Here is a 19591-nt window from a genome sequence, read left to right as displayed (position 1 = left end):
CTCTTCAGGATGAACTCTCTTCCTGATGATGCTTGGCCACAGGTTTTTCTTAAATGTCCTAGGAGTGAGTTTAGATTCACTTCTTTCAGGCTACACACACACAGAATAATTCTTAGAAGGTACAGTTTTGACCTGGTCTTTATAATAGGTTAAGTTGCCTGTACTGTGTCCCATCAAGTTATCATGTTGACCTAACTCTGAAAATCACTGGGCTGAAGGGTTACCACGCTAGCGATGCGTGTTCTGACCATTTCTTTGAAAACAATGAAATGTATGTTCCCTGATTCCATGTGGTGAGTCGGAACCCCTCGATGCTTATGCTTACGTCGTTTTGGAGCAGAGTAATGTCACGTACAAACAGGTACTGCCTGCCTTTGCCATGACAACCCACACTCACTGTTTGAGTTCGTGATCTACATGACCTGATTTTTGGTGCTACTGTAGTTATCTGAGTGATAACACTACCGCACATCTGGACTTTCTTCAGTGTATGTGGTCTTGACTATCCATTGGCTTATTCCACATCAGAATAAGATGAAGAGATTGTATAGTGAAATGAGACCATAAGTTTATTGATCCCCAAATTTTATTTATTTATTTGTTAAAGATTTTATTTATTTACTTGACATATAGAAATCACAAGTACACAGAGAGGCAGGCAGAGAGAGAGGAGGAAGCAAGCTCCCTGTTGAGCAGAGAGCCCGATGCGGGGCTCGATCCCCGGACCCTGGGATCATGACCGGAGCCGAAGGCAGAGGCTTTAACCCACTGAGCCACCCAGGCGCCCCGATCTCCAAATTTTAAAACCACTGTCTTACATGATCAGATTTCGTTCATTAAATTTGCCTGGATAATTGATCTCATGTTCCTTCTGTACTGTATTATTTTGATCCTGTATTTTTTCCTATATCATGTATTCATCTGGAAGTTTAGATAAAGTTGAGGGTAGCATTTTAGAAAGCTACAGTAAAGAACTTACTTTGAATGAGAGAATTTTGTTGATACTTCTTATGAGCTTGAGACACCAGAATGTCTTCCAAAAGGCATTCTTGTCTCTGGTAAAGCTACTGTTGTTTTCTTTCTTTTTTCTTTTCACCTCCAATTCCTTATTCCTAATACTGTGCGGGAACCCAGAAATATTACTATGACCTCTTCGTATTGAAATAAATCTTACCTATAGCTAACTATTGGACCTGAAAACCAAAAGCCAGTAGTTTTTGTTCTAAAAAATATCATACCTTAATTAGTAGAAAAGGCCTTTATCCAGGGGTGGTACATCATAATTATTTTGTTAACCTGCCCATCCCCTTTTATTTCTCCTCTCAAAACCATAAAACCATTCCTGGAGATTGTCAGCTAGATTTCAGCCTCCTGAGATGGGTGGTGTGTGTGTGTGTGTTTGTTTGTTTGTTTAAAAAAGCCTCCTCACTGGCTTTTCTGTCTTGAAACCCTGTCCCTTAGCATGGCATAGCATACTCTTCGCAAGCTAATTCTCTCTTCTAGGCTGCTTTGCTGTGTCCCCAATATGTTGGGCCAGAGTCACAGCAAAGTATTCAGTGTTTCCTAAAGTACTGTGTACTTTCATGTCTTTGAAATCTTTGTGTATGCTGTTCCCTTGGCCTGAAATATCCCCGCACTCCTAACCCCATTAGTAGGGGTCCCCACATCTCTTAAGGTCCAAAGGTCCCCACATCTCTTAAGATTCCTGTGGATCTCAGGACGCCTGGGTGGCTCAGTTGGTTAAGCAGCTGCCTTCAGCTCAGGTCATGATCCCAGCATCCTGGGATCGAGTCTCAGACTCCTTGCTTGGCAGGGAGCCTGCTTCTCCCTCTGCCTCTGCCTGCCGCTCTGTCTGCCTGTGCTTGCTCTCGCTCCTCTTTCTCTGACAAATAAATAAATAAAATCTTAAAAAAAAAAAAAAAAAAGATTCCTGTGGATCTTGGTGTGTACTGTCCCACTTCTGCCAAAGCAGAATAAATCTTCCCCTGTCCCGTGCTCCTGTAGCATTTCATTTATGTCTTTGTTTTAGCTCTTTCCACATTATGGTTTTACGGCGATGGTTGTTTGGCTAACATTGATTTCTTCCAGTGGAGCATGAGTTCTCCAGGGCACAGACTTTCTGAGAACCCAGCATAGCGCCTAGTATGCAATTAGGCATTCAACAAAAGCTTGTTTTGCTAAACAGAAATTAATTTGACTTGAACCCTCAACCTTTTCTATTTCCGTACTTAATATCTTTGGGGAATTCTTTCTAGATCAGTATGTAAGTACCAAAGAATCGTGGATGGCAGATTACTGTAAACAGGACAAGGAAATGGATTCAACCACATCAGAAGACTGGATGGGCTCTTCAGTGGATCCTCCATGCTTTGGACAAAGTAAGATTTTTCTCTACAAATGTGTGAGTAAATAAATCACTGTCGACCAACACAGCCATGTTCCTTCAAGAAATCCAAATAGAATCATCATTTTCTGTGAATAAACCTGTAGGGAATTCTGACTATCTTCTGTAGTTCTGTTTTAATCTTTGCAGGAGACATTTTTCTGGCACAAAATACTGAACTTTTAATATGGGCTGTAATTCCACCTTTGTGGGAGAGAAAAGATCTGCGACGTACAATTTTCTAAATTCTGGCAACATTGCATATGAGCTGGTACGCCTGAAACACATCAAGATCAGGCACTGGCCAGTGTGTTTAACTTGGCGAAACTTTCCAGTTGATTTGGACTTTTTGACTGGATTTTAAAAACTATCTTTTCAGTTTTCTAAATCTAGAGGTACAGAGTTTGGATATATTCTTGAAGGGAGGGCAGGCAGGATCCCATATGGAAGAAATTGTTAAACAAGAGGGCTCCGTATTGTTCATAAAGTAGAAAAGAATTGAATACCCAGCCTTTTGAAGAATGAGCAGTCCGTTTGTTCTCTGTTAACGATGTTTTCTTTCCTTATTTAATGCCTCACCATGGAGCTCTGATTTCCTTAGAGCTGGGAGATTGTGGCGGCCAACCGCGTGGTCCTCAGTTGTTCCACAAGCCATTGTCCTCCAAATGCGACTCAGCCCCAACTCTTTCAGTGCGGTTTCTTTGGGGAGTCCTGGCTGGACTTCACATGGCTCATGAATGCTTAAATATTCCATCTGGTCTGCAAACATGTCACGGGAAGATGGATTTTCTTAGTTTGTGAAGTATTTGAACTGGTTCGTCTCTCCTCAGGGTATAGAAGTAGACTCTCTATCTGCCATGTACTTCTGGAAGGAGGGACAAGGAAGTGTCAGCTATGTTTGCTCTCTGTATTCCCAGGTTGTCGCTTTTGAGTCTCAAGGTCATTGTTTAGGAGCTGGGCTGTTCAGATATCATCAGCCTCAATTCTGGCTCCTCTGCTAACCTTCCCAATTTGTATGTTGAAAGAATGGAACAGTCCACCCAGAAGACTCTCAGTGATCTTTGTAATATATAATGCGTCCTAGAGAGTATGTTTTGGAAATTATTATTCCTGCAAGGGGAGCTTAAATCCAGACTCAGTGTAAACACAAGGATGGCCTAATCTTCAGGATTCCGATGAAGGATTTTCTTTTGTCTCCACCCCTCCACCTTTTTAAAAAGACATTTTCTCTTTTCTTTGTAGCTACTAAGCTGCCTTATCTGTGTTCAATGCCAGTGCAAAATTAAAGCTGGATTTTTATTTACTGACAGATTTTTATGGTTACTTACGCTTGCATAAATAAATCTTTTTAATTAGACAAGAAGTGAATATACCTGAATTTCCAAACCTCTTTTCCTATTCCTGGGCGTCAGCACGTGTGGCAGATGGGATCATATTCTTTTAACAGGTCTACTAAATTAATTGTGGGGTGTTTGTCTTCAAAGTCGGTGGACGTGAACCTTCTTGAACTGATCACATCTTTCAGGTCCTCCTGTCACATGAACATTTAGTTACATTCTCTCCCCCCCAAATTTGTGCATTTCATTCAGGCCAGCTTCAAAATGAGCCCTTGAAATAGAGATTCTTAAAATGAAATTCAGCCTAAGGGAGCTGCTGATTTCTCACTGTTCCTTTAGCAGGGGAAAGAAAACAGTGGCCTCATTTTTGACATCATTGTTGGCTTTGTCCAGGAAGGGCCGAAATTCTGCAGGTCGACCTGGATGGCGTTGGGCCCTTGTGGAGTTTGTTAGTTTGCTATTCAAAGGACACGTGATGCAAATGCCAGTTGTAAATGTTCTAAAAACTTCCATGTTTAATTTATAATATAAGTAATACTATGAGGTAATGCCTTGATGGAGACCGTTTTGGAATGCAGATTGACTCTTCCCCTTGAAATTTCGGGACCCCTGGGGGATTAGCACTCTCTTAGCTCTGCCTTTCCAAATTGGAATGGAGCGACTGCCGCCCCGGTCTGTGCCGACTGGTCTTGGTAGCTTTTCCATTGCCATTTAAGAGCGTGCATGCCTTAAGTGAAAAAGCCTCAAAAGACTTGTCATTCCATTAAAGAGAATGTGGACGATGTTTTCCTTCCCCTGTGGAGAAAAACAGGAGCACGCTACTGTACCACATCCCCCACAGTAAAAGCCTATCATAAAAATGTCTCGCTCCCTTTGTTCAAGTACTTTCTTAGGGCTTAGCAGTCACTGAAGGGAATGATCCCGGAATTGCATGTCGCTTACTACTTTTGTAATGTACTCTCTCTGTGCTTATGTTTTGGAAGTGAGTCTTCTTATTCACTGTATATATCCTGACCCTCTAACTTTGTCTCTCCTGTCTACCAGGCCTCCCCCTTGTCTACCTTAGAACTAGGAGTACAGCCAGTCTGACTAACCTAGAGCACCAGATCTATGCTAGAGGTACAGTATAGCCAAGCGAGGGCTTGTTTTATTTTGCTATTTGAAGAACTGCCTTGTTCATCAATTTCGTTTGAATGGGAGCCGGATGGGATACCCCGGGTTTGAGCACAGGGAGCACTTCCGGCGGAGGAGCAGAGGGCTCCTTCTGTCAGGAGCGGGCGACATGCCACGTCTTCCATCCGCCCTGACCCTCGGTGGAGGTGGAATCAGCCCGTCAGCGTCTGGGGCAGAGATCCCCAGCATCTGCAGTGATTTCTGTCTCATTTGGAAAAGCAAGGAAATGGAGCAAAGCCGCCCTCCGTCAGGCAGCGCCACATGTCTTTGTTGATAGGATCCTCGGTGGGCACCGAGGGCAGTGCAGGGGCGCCATGGAGTGAGTGGAGGCTGTTGTGATCAGGAACCGAGCCAAGGAAAAATTTCCCAGGAAATAGTTGCTCAGGCACAGACCTTGATTTCTTTAGCTGTAAATTGAAGTGCTTCAGAGATAGAAAATAAAATGCTTTATTTCTGTCTCTGACCCTTTAACTTTCCTTAAGAATTTGACTAATAAGTAAATATGATCGGAAACAGCAAAAGCTTCCAGGAATGGGAATCCCGCGATGTTCTTTCCTTTAGTTGTTGGGAAGAGTATGATTGATTCGGTGTGTTTTATGTCTGTGCTTGGCCAACACCAGGTCCTGCCAGGGTCATGATCTATTTTGTAAAAAAGACCATGTGAGCATCCTCTACCAGGAGTTCAGACCAGCGGTGTTCATGCACGGGGGCCGTACAGGGGTTTTCCTGCAAGGTTTTGCTGAGACTGATGTGTGTGTGTGTTGGGGGGGTGGTTCACAAAGGAAGCCCGTGATTGAATCTTCATTTATTAACCAATTTAGATGCTCAGCTTTTCTACATCTCTTATTTAATCTTCAGACTAAGCAGCCTGGGCGCCTTAGCTTGTGAGGGAGAGGAAGTCATTTGCCTTCATGCACATGACCAGCGAGTAGCGGGCCTGGGTCTTGAATCTATTTCTTTTTTTTTAAAGATTTTTTTTATTTATTTGACAGAAAGACAGATCACAAGTAGGCAGAGAGGCAGGCAGAGAGAGGGAAGCAGGCTCCCTGCTAGAGGAGAGAGCCCAATGCGGGACTTGATCCTAGGTCCCTGGGATCATGACCCGAGCCGAAGGCCGAGGCTTTAACCCACTGAGCCACCCAGGCACCCCTTGAATCTATTTCTTTTGATTTACAAACCATGTCCTTTCTGATAGACTGGACGCTTCTATGGTGTGAAAACCTACCCTGTTTATAAGGGCCACATTGCTCTGTGAGACAAGTCCAGCAGGCAAGAAATTTCCTTAGCCACATGAAGCCCAGGTTGGACGTGAGGAGACTTAGGTCCTCTCGGCCTATGACGGAACGAGGTCTGGTCACTAGGGGCAGACTTTCTGGGGCCCCCAGGGACTGCCGCTCCGTTGGATGGGCTTGAGAACGTTGTTCGCTGTGCTGTGACAAAGACAAGGACGCGGTTGATTTGGACCCTAGTGCGGGAGATGTCGGGTCTGTCCCCTGGTGTCAGGTTGGGCTTTGTGGGCATTCCTTGTTGTTTATTCTCAGCGAGGCCGGCTGCTGAAGTCTGTGCTGTTGTGTGTAATCGACACAGGGAGCTTGGGGACCTGAGCAGTGTGCCTGCCCTGACTGCTTCGTTCTAGAGCGACATGCTTGGGACTGTCTTTGTACGGACTCCTAGCACTTTTCTTCTGTATGACGGTGTGATCAAAGCCATTTGCCACCTGCTCTTTTTTAATCTAATTTGCAAATGGAAACTTCCAGTCTGGCTCACAGTGGGGTATGAAAGCACATCTGGCTTCTTTGCCTCCTGGGTCCTTTATCTGCTGTAATAAAGCAGATCTCTCGTGCACGCCTAGAGACGGAGGTGCCTTTCAAGGTGGCACGGTAAGTGCTGTTTACCCTGCAGACAGCTCTTAACTCTTTTACTCCCCTCTGCTCCTGTCACCAGCCTCACAGCTACTCCTTAATTTTGTACTTCATGTCATTTTTTTTTTTTTAAAGCCAACCTCGCGAATTCAGTGAGGCCATTGGCATGGGAAGTGCATGTCTTCTAGGTGATGATCTAGGAGATACTCTAGGAGATTATCATCGGAAGTATGTAGGGTGTTTGTAAAGTCTAACCATAGAACTGGAGGGACACACTGCAAACTGTTTGTTTATTTTATCGGATTACTGTGTCTTAGACTCCCTTGAGCCACTGTCCTTACCAAAACAGAACCTGCCTTAGCTTAAATTGCTTGTTTTTGTAGCATTTATAGTACTAGCTTCTGAAAACTTCAGAAGACACAAAGGGGAAGAAAAGAAATTGATTACTTTTTAAAAGGCAATAGCAATTAGTGACTTTGATGATCCTGGCCCAGGCCTTATCTAGCGGAGGGAGAAGGCAGGGTTGTTGTAGTTTACTTTCTTGTTTGGCTGGCAGGAAACATGTGGACCTGTAAGGTGCATTTAATTTTGCTCTAGTGTTCTCAGTGGGCAGCCATGATCACCTCGAGGTGTCATTTTCTGCAGCCGCAGACCATGCGGGTCCTGGTCTTTCTAAGGCCGTCTTTGTGCTTTAGAGCTGGACATGCCGGAAGATTGGGCCATGGCCTGTTCTGTCGGTAGAGGCCGCGCGGTGTGGCACATGGCTGCTGCCTTCATGGTTCCTGCCGCCTCCTCCCGCTTTGTCTCAGTGCGACCCCCGACGCACAGACCCACCGACTGGGAGAGGAGGCGCAGGCCCTCGGCTCTCCTCTCGGCACGCCCGTGCCGCTCCAGTCAGACCACGCGGCAGGGCAGTGGTGTCCGCAGAAGGATCTCAGGGCAGCCTGGGTGTGGAAAGCCATTTCTGGCCACATGGACTCTCACTTCTCTCTTAAGAGAGTTTATAGTCAGGTCTCTGGAATTTGGGTACTTACAGTTTTGGATTGATTGGTGTTTCTTTCCAGTTTCGCTGCTTAGAAGCTGTTTTGTGAAAAGAAACCATACTTGATGCTCCTTGTGTAGTCTCCCCATTGGCTGCCTCATAGCAGACGGTAATGGTATCAATGTGGAAAAGTAGCTGAAGATTTCATTTACAAACTTTGGGGGTAGTATATTTCTGATCTTCCAGGGAGGGCGAAAATAACTGTTAGTTTAAGACCATAGAAGAGAACGTTTTTATTTTGTTGAAAGATGCATAGCATGACAAGTGTAGCTTCCGTAGAAAGGGAATCTTTATTAAAGGCAGGCATTTTGGACAAAGTTGGAATAAACTTTTCCTCTGTGCGCTGTATCTTGCTACAGTTCAGGTCACTCATGGAGAATATATTCCTTGGGCCTCCTGGGGTACCATTTAGGGCCTGGTACCCTCTCTTGATTTAAGGCCCCCAAGAGTTGTGGGAGGATTGGGGGCTGGGAGTCGTCCCACATCACGGCCAGTTGTTGGAGGGACTGTCCCCACGTTGCAGGCAGCAGAGGACACGGAGATCCCTTGTGTCCCATCACACACCGATGGCGGCTCTGTGTCTGTGGCTGCCACCGTCAGCCCTTTTGCATGAGAGACGGGACACCGCGTGCAGGTCCGGGGAGGGTCTCTGCTGCGCAGACAGGGGCCCGTGCTAACAGCCTTCCTCTGTTTGCCCACAGCAGAGGTGAAGACCCCTAAGCGCCGGCAGCCGTTTGTCCCTTTTGCTCTGAGGAACCACACAGGCTGCACTTTGTGGTTTGCCACCCTGACCACCACGCCCACCAGGTAAGGCCCCCATAGTGTCCCCCAAGCCGTCTCTGCCACCAGGAGCTCCTCAGCAGCAGCCCAGCAGCGCAAGGTGGGCCCCTTCTGGAAGCCCTTAGGATTGTATTGGAATCGGCATCTTGCTGTCCGGCTGAGACTGATGATGGGGCGGAGTCTGTAGCCGGAGAAGTAGGTCCCAAGTCTGCAATACCCACATTCTGATCCCGACCCTGGTACACGTTATGTTTAAGGAAAAAGTCAAGCGAACGAAGGATGCGTGTAAGAAGTGGGAAGGAGAAGCCATCCCTCCTTTTCTCCCCAGTCCCCACCCCCTTTTAAAAGAAGCTGAATGTGGTTATTAAACCAGACACCCTGCATTTTTCTTCCAAGATGTCTTTAAAAATACTTCCCACATCCCCCTCACCGAGGATGATCTTCCAATCCTCAAACAGTTCACCCCAGGTGGAAGTGAGTGGAGCTTGGAGAACAAAGGAGCATTTACCTGGGCCGGGGATGTTCTCTACCAGCTTCCTGCCTGTGTAGACCTTGGCTCTCCCCTCCAAACGCATGCCGAGCTTTCCAGTTTAGGGAACGAGATGCGTGAAGTAAATAACAGAACTGGCCAATTCGAAGCCACCTTTCTCCTGCCATCCCTAGGTAGGGTAAAGCGGTGATCGATTTCAGCTCTTTCCAAAGCTTCACCGACACTGTGATTGTCACAAAGATAACGGCAGTCCCTGACCTTGTAGGTCATCCTGGTAGCCAGGCTCTCTGGGGGTCGAGTTCCAGGAGGGTTTCTGCCCCCAGCCCCGAGCTCTAGGTGAGACGGAGTTAAGCGAGAAGGACAGCCGTGCTGGTATTGTCTGATTTGTTTCCAGGGCTGCGCTGTCCCACAGCGGGAGTCCAGGGCTCGTTCCAGAAGGCAATGGCACATTTCTTGATGATGCTCACAATGTCAGTGAATGGCGGGAAGTCCTCACGGGGGAGGAGATTCCCTTTGAATTTGAAGCAAGAGGAAAGCTTAGACACAGGTAAAGTGTGGTTCATTCGTTTCCTCTCCCCAAAATATACCGTATAGATCTCTGCGTCACAAAAGATTGTCCCTAGTGTTTTGCCTTTTCATGTGCCTTTATTAATGATTTTAATGTTTCATTTTTAAAAGGTATTTCGAAAACCAAGGTTTCCTTTCTCTATTTTGGAAATATACTTCTTTCCATTAATTATCCCTCTGTTTGACATGAGGGTTGATGGCCCGTGTGTTGCCGATAATATGATTGAGGCAAAGGCAGGTGACAACGCTCAAGTTCATTGTTACATTAGTTCCAGGTGCACAACATAGCGATTCAGCAGCTCTCCATTATCCTGTGCTTGCCGCGAGTGCGACCGCCATCTGTCACCGTGCGGCACTATTACGGTGCCCCCGCCTGTATTTCCTGGACTGTACCTTTTCTCCTCGTGACTTGTTCTTCCCATAAGCGGAATGACACGCTCTTCTTAAAAGATTATCAAACCACGTTGATTTCGGTTTTTAGTGCTCGCTTCGGCAGCACATATACTAAAAAAAGATTTCGGTTTTTAAGATACGTGTGTGCCACACAGCGCTTTCAGCAGGCAGGTGGTTTCAGGAAGCAGGGCCAGGAATGATAAGAAATTCTGATTCTGAGGAGGATAACACTGACTCATCAAGGGAGATTGCCGGTCCGTGCACTGTTGGAACAGCCAACTGAAGGATTGCAAAAAACATGAAAGAAGATTCTGTCTCGTTGCTGAGAGGTCATAAAATGGCCTTTTATTTGCAAACATGTTTAAGAGGAATCCAGTGGACAGTGAATAGGTTAAGATTTTAGCATTTGAGCCTCATATCCTTTGTCAAGCCGAGCTGAAACTGAAGAACTCGGCTTCAGCCTTCTGCGCTCTTGGGTTTTCATGGCACTTGAAGTCTTTGTGTGCAAACCTACTCCCGAGGGAAACAGGTCTTCCTTGTACATGGCTTGTACCAGCACACATTATTCTCTTGGGGCTGGCTTTCCAGACTTGGAAAGATCAAGTTTATAAAACCACCGTGCTGGGCACATGTACCTGGAAGCCATGGTAGAATTTCCAGGGACGAGTGGGGAGTGTGTTCCTGTTCCACAAAGTTCCTGGAGAAGCTGATTATAGAACTGTTGGCTGTATTTCTTCACCAGCACTGCCTCCCTTGTGTCAGAAGGGGTTTGACCTCTTTGTCATTTCCGTTTTAGCGGACATGTCTAGTCACCCATTTCAAGTCCTGCTGTTCTGCTTGAATTCATCAAAATAAATGCCTCTTCTGGCTTTTCCCTCTTTGGCACACTGTACCCCATGCCCTGCCTCCCTCCCCCTTTCCTGTCAGCCTCAAATCCAGTTCCCCGTTTCAGGCTTCTGGCTTGAATTAGGCAAAATCTAAAATAGAATTAAATGTGCAATTTCCTCCTGTGCCTCCTGTTCTGCCCACTGCCTTCTGCCCCAGTTTCAGCCGGGCTAAAGGCCCTGAAACTCCAAGGGCTCCGTCTCTCATAACCTGTCTGTAGTCTTGCAGGACTGAAGCCAAACAGCGGAATGTGGTTCGGAGAGAAGTAGGATATTCAACAAGGGAACCGAGAAAAAATTTGTCATTTTATGCATTTCCGAGAGTGTGGTTTTATGATGAAATTGCTGGTACAACAGTTTTACTCGCTCACTGGAATGGTTCTAGCTGATGTCATGATTTTATGGAGGTGGGGGTGGGTGGGGGAAGGACCTGGGCTTGTGCACAGGATTTGCAAAGTTTGTACAAAGGGAGGGTAAATGCCACTCTTGCTCAGGCTTTACAGATCTCACACGTTTGTTTTAAGTATGACACCCAGTTAAAATATTCTCCTGATTTTTCTTGCATTAGGTAATCACCAAAAGGCTTAACCAGCTGGGTTTTTATGTAGTTCTGTAGTAAATCAGATTTGACTCTTCGCTTCTACTTTCCTTCCCTTTTTAAGATCGTGCTTAACGTCCTTTCCCGTGTTCTGCCTGATAGGCACACCCACGACCTCCGGATTCATCAGCTGCAAGTGAGAGTGAACGGCTGGGAGCAAGTGAGCCCCGTGTCTGTGGACAAAGTCGGGACATTCTTCCGCTACGCAGCACCGGATAAGAATTCATCTTCCTCTACGGTGTGTGGCTGTCGAATGGGGGTTTTGTGGCACGATTGTGCCCTGGCCACATGCCCTTAACGCCAGATGGTCAGCCTGTGAGCTCGTTCTCGTGAGCTTTTCTGGTTCCTCATTTCCCCTAGTTCTAGGAAGAAGACATAAGACAATCTGGGGTCAGTCATAGGCATTTGTAGCCGATATGTAGATAAGCCACCGATGGTTAACTTCAGTAGAAAAAACAAGATCCAAATTACCGTGAACACATACTCCCTCACCTCTGTAGACCCATCTTATACTTGGTTGGCCCAACTGGCAGTTTACTAATCTGCCAAACGTGTATTGGTTCTGTTTCTGCATATTGTTATGTTTCCTTTTTATAGGATCTTCTTTATGTTTCTTGTAACGCTGTTCCTTGATCCTTCTGTCTCCGTGTCTCCAAATTCTTTCTGGCATCAAGACTGATGTCCACTGTTAGTCATTTTCTGATGACACATCCTGTCACATGCCCTCACCCTAATGGCACCCCAGCCTGCGGTGTTAGGGGTTGGAGGGCCGGCCTGGGGAGTGACGCCGGTGGCCTCCTTCTTGAGAACATGCAGGTGGACGCTGGCATCCTGGCTGGTGCGGCCGCCGCCGGTGCTCTTACTCAGTGCTTAGTCCTACTTTGTAGACCTGCATTCCTCTCTGGGGAGCCAGGGACGAGTGGGAAGGTGCAGATTTGCAAGGACCATCTTAGCTTTCCTTTTTCTGTCTTTATTCAAGAAAAATACTCTCGGAGAACACTGTTCCTTCCACTTCTCCTGTGCCCCAAGTTTCTTAAAAAAGGAAACTTTCTAGATTACATTCCTACTTAAATTTACATCCGGTCTTGAAGGGACTAATTCCTCCAAGGAAACCTTTCTGTTGTATTGATGTGTCCTGGAGAAATTCTGTGTATGTGGAATGGTTCAAAAATAAGTATCACTTTTCCCGTATCCTCTAGGATAAGATGTTTTCTCTTCGTGGTAGACCATGCTTTGCTAAGAGTGTTTATAAATCCCACCCTTTCAAGCAGGTTACATTGTCATTGAATTTAATGATGCCTGTAATCTTAGGTCTGTGCTGACTCTCTGACTTTTGGACTCTTTCCTAGATTGGCAGCCCAAGTAGCAGAACAAATATTATTCATCCCCAGGTTTATGTGAGTATGGTTTTCCTGTGTCCTCTGTTTACTGACTGTATATACTGTGTTTGAACCGTCCATAGACATCCTGGTGATCACAGCGGTGTGTCATCTGAATATGATTAGAATTCATCTTTGTCCTTTCTTATTAACGATTGCCTTCCTTTGATAAGAACTTGCAAGGAAATGCTTCCACTAACTTGGTAGGTTAGACTGAGTGTTACAGGGGAGGAGGAGAAAATGCAAATCTGTGGTCCAAGGTTCCCTTCTCCTCTTCCTTTTTTCTTTTTTTAAGAGAGAGAGAGAGAGTTTGTGTGCATATATGGGGTGGGGGGCATGGAGTGGGGAGGGGTAAAAGGAGAGGGAGAGAGAGAGAATCTTAAGCAGGCTTCACACCCAACGTGGAGCTCAGCGCAGGGCTCAGTTTCACAACTCTGAGATCAAGACCTGGAGCCAAAACCGATTTGGATGCTTAACCGAAAGAGCCACCCGGGTGCCCCCCTTTCTCTTTCCATGTTAAAATATAAATGAATCCTGTATGACTGGCTATATGCATTTCCTAGGTTTTGGTCCCAAGGTCATGAAAATAAATAAGAATGAAAAACACGATTTTTTCTTTCCATTTGGCTTTTGAAACACCATCAGAAGATGATATTCAAAAACTGTCTTCAGGTTTTTGCTCATATTTTCTTCTCTCTGGTGGTAGTGAGTTCTGCAACGTGAGATTTTAGGTAAGCTTGGAGGTAGGAGCAGCGAAGTTTAAAACCATCATTCTTGGGCCTTGGCTCTGTTGGGCTTTACCAGGCTAGGTCAGTGGGAGCTTTGCTGATGGGTGTGCCCTGGATTGTGTCCCTCTAGAAACCCTCCAGAAAACCCTCCAGAAAAATCCCTATTGCCTTGGGATTTCCTGGAAGACTTGGTTCAAAACATGGAACTCTTCATTTTACTGTGTATTAGGGTTGGTTTCCACGTACTGTTTGTTTTAATAAGAAAGTTGGTAGTATGAACGCTTGGATGCGGCGTCATTGGTTTCTCCAATAAAAACAGTATTGTCAGTAAGTTCTGGACACTCATTCAAAGAATGATGGTTGTAGAAACCTCTTCGGTGTACCTGATGTGGGGTTTGATACTTTAAAAAAAAAATTCCCTGGCCCGTGGTAGTAGAATGAAACGTGTGTTGACTGTGTGAATGAACGTGTGGAAACGAAGTGGTGGCTGCAACCCAAGACCAAAAATAAATGATTTCCCCCCCACTCTGTTGAGTCTCGCCTCAGTGTCCTGTTTGTGAAAAAGCAATTGCTGAACGGAGCCAAAAAAGTTGTGAGGAAGAGCAGTTTGATTTTAAAGTCCTTTGAAGAACAAATGTTGCCTTTTTACAGGCATGTCACCGAGTCACGTATGGGCCTACCGTGTAATTTTCATGACATTTAGGGGGAAAAACTAATTATTGTTCCTGTGAAAGGCATGCCAGTACAGACAACTCTTTCCTACACACTCTCTGGGTTTTACAAAGACAAGTTCTAACCTCGAAAGACTTCTTTCTGTTTTTCTGTGTGTGTTGGGCTGTATCCAGCCCATTGTTAGTGTTCAAGGAGTGTTTCTCACTTTAATGGTAATCTGGGAGAAAAATACCACAGAAGGTAAATCATTTCATGTTTTGCAAAGTCTCACCCCAGTGTTCCTGAACATTTAGCTGCTTTGGATGATCTCTATTCCCCTCCAGTAGAGTTGAAAACAAGCCTTGTTCATAGTTTCCATATAAGGGCTGATGTGTAGGAACCCAAGGGCATTGGGTGAATGAAGGGTAATTTCCAGCAGACAGTTTCTTATCAAATTGCAGGAAGTTTGGAAGATTTAATAGGTTATTATGGGTCTTAGTTTCTTTATAATGTGTCTAGAGGCCTAGGACTGATTTTTCTTTGTGACACATTTTGTGATACCACGTCTGAGTAGAGTATCTGTCTTTCTAGAAATGTTTAGAATTGGCTGTTTTAACAGTGTGTATCTCTATAGAATATTCAGTCCCCTGAAAGATGAGTGATTTTAGGGCTTAATGATTAATTTCACCGAAGGGTTATAGTAATATTAAGATTTTGATTTAGGCCTTCTGGTTGGTATTGTTATATTTTCTGTGTTTCTTCAAGAGCCCAGCTATGGTTCTTCTGTTCCTGTCTTTTCCCTAGTTCTCTTCGCTGCCACCTGTTCGGGTGGTCTTTGCCGTGACGATGGAAGGCAGCGCTCGGAAAGTCATCACTGTCCGGTCTGCCCTCATTGTTAAGAACAGGCTTGAGACGCCCATGGAGCTGAGACTGGACAGCCCGTCAGCTCCAGACAGTGAGTTTTGCCATAGTCTGTCTTCCTTTTATCTTGAGATGGTCAGCCATTTGGGTGGAAGACCATTCCCTGAAGATGCTGACCCTTTTTTCTGTGGCAGAGCCCGTGGTGCTTCCCGCCATCATGCCAGGGGATTCGTTCGCGGTGCCTTTACATCTCACTTCCTGGCGGCTCCAGGCCCGGCCCAAAGGATTGGGTGTGTTTTTCTGTAAGGCTCCTATTCACTGGACCAATGTAGTAAAGACCGCAGAGGTTAGCAGCAGCAAACGAGAGTGCCACTCTATGGACTTGGACAAAAGCCGATTCTTCAGGTATGCACAGCGCTGCGATGGCATGTGAATTTTGCTTTTTAAAAAAAACCTGTTTTCTCTCTGAGGACCCTTAGTGATTCACTTGTGCTTGTTTAAAACCCTTAAGTTCTTATTCCTTAAGTCCTTGTGTTAGAGTTCATAAGGATTCGATTGTTAATCTTTGGGGGAGTGGGACTGTTGCTTATCATTTGATATTTATGGGAGAAACACACACACTACTCACACATGTAAGGTCAGAAACTTGTATGTGTGCATCAGCAGAAAAAGAGGACATGTAGAGAGGGAAGAAAAAAATATTTCTAGTTCCCATTCCTAAATTGAGAAGCAGGTTATTGGGGTTGGAAGTTCTTCAAATGACAGATTTCAAAAGAATTTGGAAGAAGCGTCAGGAACCTAGTACTGACATTCCTTGGGGACCTTAACAAAATTATCTAATCATTTAGACTCCTGTTTTCCTCTCCTGAAGAGTATAAGTAATACATTTCTAGAGTTGGGTTGGTATAGTTTGGTCCTTCTGAACTTGGACTTTAAACTTACTTAGACTAGAGACTATCAGCTTTAGTTTTCTCTCTATTGAAGACAGGCATTCATTTAGTTTAAACTTACAGAAGAGGGGCCAAAATAGTATAAGGAATTCCAGTGCGCCCTTTACCCAGACCGGCCAATGGTAAACAGACTGAAGAGAGAATTGAATAAATACACAGCTGTAATGGACTGTTTTAACACTTTCCTGTCAGTAATTTACAAAACAAACAATTAAGATATAAGAGGATTTGAACAGTGCTCTCCACCAGTGCTTGTCATAGTTGGCATTTATAAAACACTTTAACCAGCAGCTCCAGACTGTACACTCACTTCAAGTATGTATGGAATAGTCATCAAGAGAGATTATCTACTGGGCCATAAACGAAGATCAGCAAATATTAAAAGAATTGGAACCATACACAATAAATGTCATCATCACAAAAGGATTAAACTGGGAATCAGTAACATAAGATGCCTGTAAAATCCCTAAATATTTAGAAATTATACAGTAGATTTCTAAATAACCCAGGGGTCAAAAAAAGAAATCACGAAAGAAATTCAAAATGTTTTAGAGCACCTGGGGTGGCTCAATTGTTAAGTGTCTGCCTTTGGCTCAGGTCTTGAACTCAGGGTTCTGGGATCAAGTTCTGCATCTAGCTCCCTGCTCTGCAGGGAGTCTGCTTCACCCTCTCCTTCTGCCACTCCTCCTGCTTGTGTTCTCTCTCTCTGTCAAGTAAATAAATAAAGTCTTTTAAAAAAATATTTTGAACTGAATAATAATAACAACTAGACATTAAAATATGGGGGGAAGCAGCAAAAGCAGTTCTAGAGTGTTTTGTTTTTTCGAGAAATGTATAGCTTTAAAAATTTATTTATTTATTTGTCAGAGAGAGAGAGAGAGAGAGCATAGGCAGGGTGAGTAGCAGGCAGAGGGAGAAGCAGGCTCCCCACTGAGCAAGGAGCCCACTGCGCGACTTGATCCCAGGACCCTAGGATGTGACCTGAGCTGGAGGCAGACTCTTAACCAACTGATCCTGAGAAGTGTTTAGCTTTTAATGGTCTTAGTAGAAAATAAGGAAGATGTAAAGTCAATGATTCTGCCTTAAGGTAGAAAAAGAACAGCACATTAGACAGAAACAAATAGAAAAAGCACCTGATAAAAATAAGTGTGGAAATCAGTGAAATAGAAAACCATCATAGAGAAAATCAATACAATCAGAGGAATTATGTACTAGTGTTCTATGCTAGAAATGATAAAACTTGTCAGGAGATAGTAAAAAAACCCCAATAACTAAGTGGAAAGCTAACCAGTTTGTGGATTGGAAGACTTGATTTTTTAAAAAATTTTTATTTATTTATTTGACAGAGAGAGACACAGTGAGAGAGGGAACATAAGCAGGGGAATGAGGGAGGGAGAAGCAGGCTTCCCACTTAGTGGGGAGCCCGATGCGGGGCTCGATGCCAGGACCCTGGGATCACAACCTGAGCCGAAGGCAGACGCTTAACGTCTGAGCCCCCCAGGCCTCCCTGGAAGACTTGATATGTTTAGGATTTCCATGCTCACGAAACTGATCTGGAGGTACAACCCAGCTGGCTATCAACAGGATGACCAATAAATAAATAAATGGCATATTCGTCCATTGTCATGTGGGTCAAATACTAATGCATACAACAGCATGGCTGCATGTTGTAGACACCTCCCGTTACACACAAAAAGCCAGACACAGGGAGTGGTAAATACCGTATCATTCCATTTACATGCAGCTCAATAATAGGCTCGACCAATCTGTAAGTGACAAGTAAAAGACAGTGGTTGCTTCTTTGTTGGGAGATGACATTGGAGGGAACTTTCTGGAATGAGAGAAAGATTGTATAACTGGTTTTGGGTAGCATATAAAGAGGTATACATTTTTGTCAAAACTCACTAACCTGAGCATTTAAAATGACCTGTTTTAGTGTGATTTAATTATACCTCAGTAAATGATATCTTACTGCATTATTGAACCATTTTAAGGTATGCTTTCTCATACTCCACTGAGGAGGAAAAATTCAAGTTCTTTGGTTTTTACAGTGTTTTGTCTTCATAGGTTTTGTGTGGCCATAAAGAAGGAGAATTACCCGGATTATATGCCCTCAAACATATTTTCTGATAGTGCAAAACAGATCTTCAGACAGCCAGGACATACCATATACCTCCTTCCAACTGTGGTCATCTGCAACTTGTTACCTTGTGAACTTGACTTTTATGTGAAAGGGATGCCAATTAATGGGACCCTGAAACCTGGCAAAGAGGTGGCCCTCCACACAGCTGATACATCACAGAACATTGAACTGGGTGAGCATTTAGTCCAAGAATCATTAGTGGTAATTCTATGGAAATGTCACTGAGTATTTTGTGATCATTGGGTAAACATTTTAGAGAAATTATAGCACATATGATATCTCAGTAACCCAGCTCAAGGGATTTATGCACTAAAAAAAAAAAGAAACTTCTTAGAAAATCATCAAAAGAAAAACTGAACAAATCCAAAAGATTTAGAGGGAGGACTCAACAGAGCCCCTTTTCTGATGTTGCGCACTTGATGTGTGACTATAGGAGGTCATTTCATCTTTTCAGACAGTGCTTTTTTTTCATAGCTGTAAAATGAGCAAAATCCTGGGTCTTTGCTCTTTTCAGGGAAGGGGAAGACATGTGCTCAGCATGCACGGGGCTCCGGGCGTTAAGTCAGGTGCTTTTACACACGTGATCCGAGGTTTGGGGTTTACATACCGGGTGATTTTCAGTGACGGGGACAAACAGCGTAGAGAACCGTTACTGTATTTGCAGCCTTTAAGGCAAAGGAGTGCGAGCAGGATGTATGTTGCTTTAAGTCTGTCGTAGTCACATTGGAATCATGATGACGGAGACATTTGTGTTGCTCCCGCTGCGTGAATGATCTCACTGTGTCCTCTCGTTCGATCTTCACACAACCCCTGTTTCAGGCAGACAGCTGGTAGCCCCATTTTACAGGCAAGGAACCCCAGACTCATTGAACTTAAGCAGCGTGTTCAAGGGTGACCCGCTGACATTTCAGCGAATACGTAAATCCTTGAGCTTCATTTAGAAAGAAAAAATAATGCAGTGCTAGTCATCCATTCTAAAGAAAACAGATGTATGCTCTGGCATTTAAGTATCTCTCCAACAAACGTTCCTGGAGCCCTGTAGAAAATGCAGTGTCGCCCTGCCACTGCACTGCGTGCACACCCGGCACTCCTACCTACCCACTCGCACTCCACAGGAAGGATCATTTTAGTAAAAATCCTGTGACAGACCCGCTGGTGTTCTCCCCATTTGGCAGAGGAGACCCAGCGAGCGAGGTACGATTCCCCCACCCCTACCCCCCGCCGAATCACACAGCTGGTAAGGACAGACTGGGAATTGGAAACCAGGCCGTGTGACTGCCCAAGACCTTGCCTCTTACGCTGTGCTCACCTTTCCTGTGTTTGAGGCTCCTGCCCAGCCCCGGGCCTGAAGCTCACAACAATCGTAACTA

General features: G+C 44.7%; 1 protein-coding gene across 9 annotated transcripts in view; it reads left to right on the top strand.

Annotated features, from left to right (window-relative positions):
- The window catches only part of VPS13D (vacuolar protein sorting 13 homolog D), a 252982-nt gene that overhangs the window by 92399 nt on the left and 140992 nt on the right, over nt 1–19591 (top strand). For 6 of the 9 annotated variants that reach the window (XR_004276204.1, XR_004276203.1, XM_032302407.1 and 3 more), the window contains 9 exons: nt 2256–2378; nt 4765–4839; nt 8499–8604; nt 9462–9614; nt 11612–11747; nt 12859–12906; nt 15072–15222; nt 15323–15533; nt 18146–18393. Coding sequence is in view for 7 of the 9 variants with exons in the window: in XM_032302407.1 (XP_032158298.1) it covers nt 2256–2378; nt 4765–4839; nt 8499–8604; nt 9462–9614; nt 11612–11747; nt 12859–12906; nt 15072–15222; nt 15323–15533; nt 18146–18393 (1251 nt within the window). In the remaining 2 variants the exon portion in view is untranslated. The remainder of the gene's footprint in view (nt 1–2255; nt 2379–4764; nt 4840–8498; nt 8605–9461; nt 9615–11611; nt 11748–12858; nt 12907–15071; nt 15223–15322; nt 15534–18145; nt 18394–19591) is intronic. The other 3 variants (XM_032302404.1, XM_032302406.1, XM_032302405.1) reach the window with 3 other exon arrangements.

This window comes from Mustela erminea, chromosome 10 (assembly GCF_009829155.1).
Source record: "Mustela erminea isolate mMusErm1 chromosome 10, mMusErm1.Pri, whole genome shotgun sequence".
NCBI classification, from domain to species: domain Eukaryota; kingdom Metazoa; phylum Chordata; class Mammalia; order Carnivora; family Mustelidae; genus Mustela; species Mustela erminea.
The sequence above is the reverse complement of the archived record's forward strand: the minus strand, read 5'-3'. Positions and strand labels throughout refer to the sequence as shown.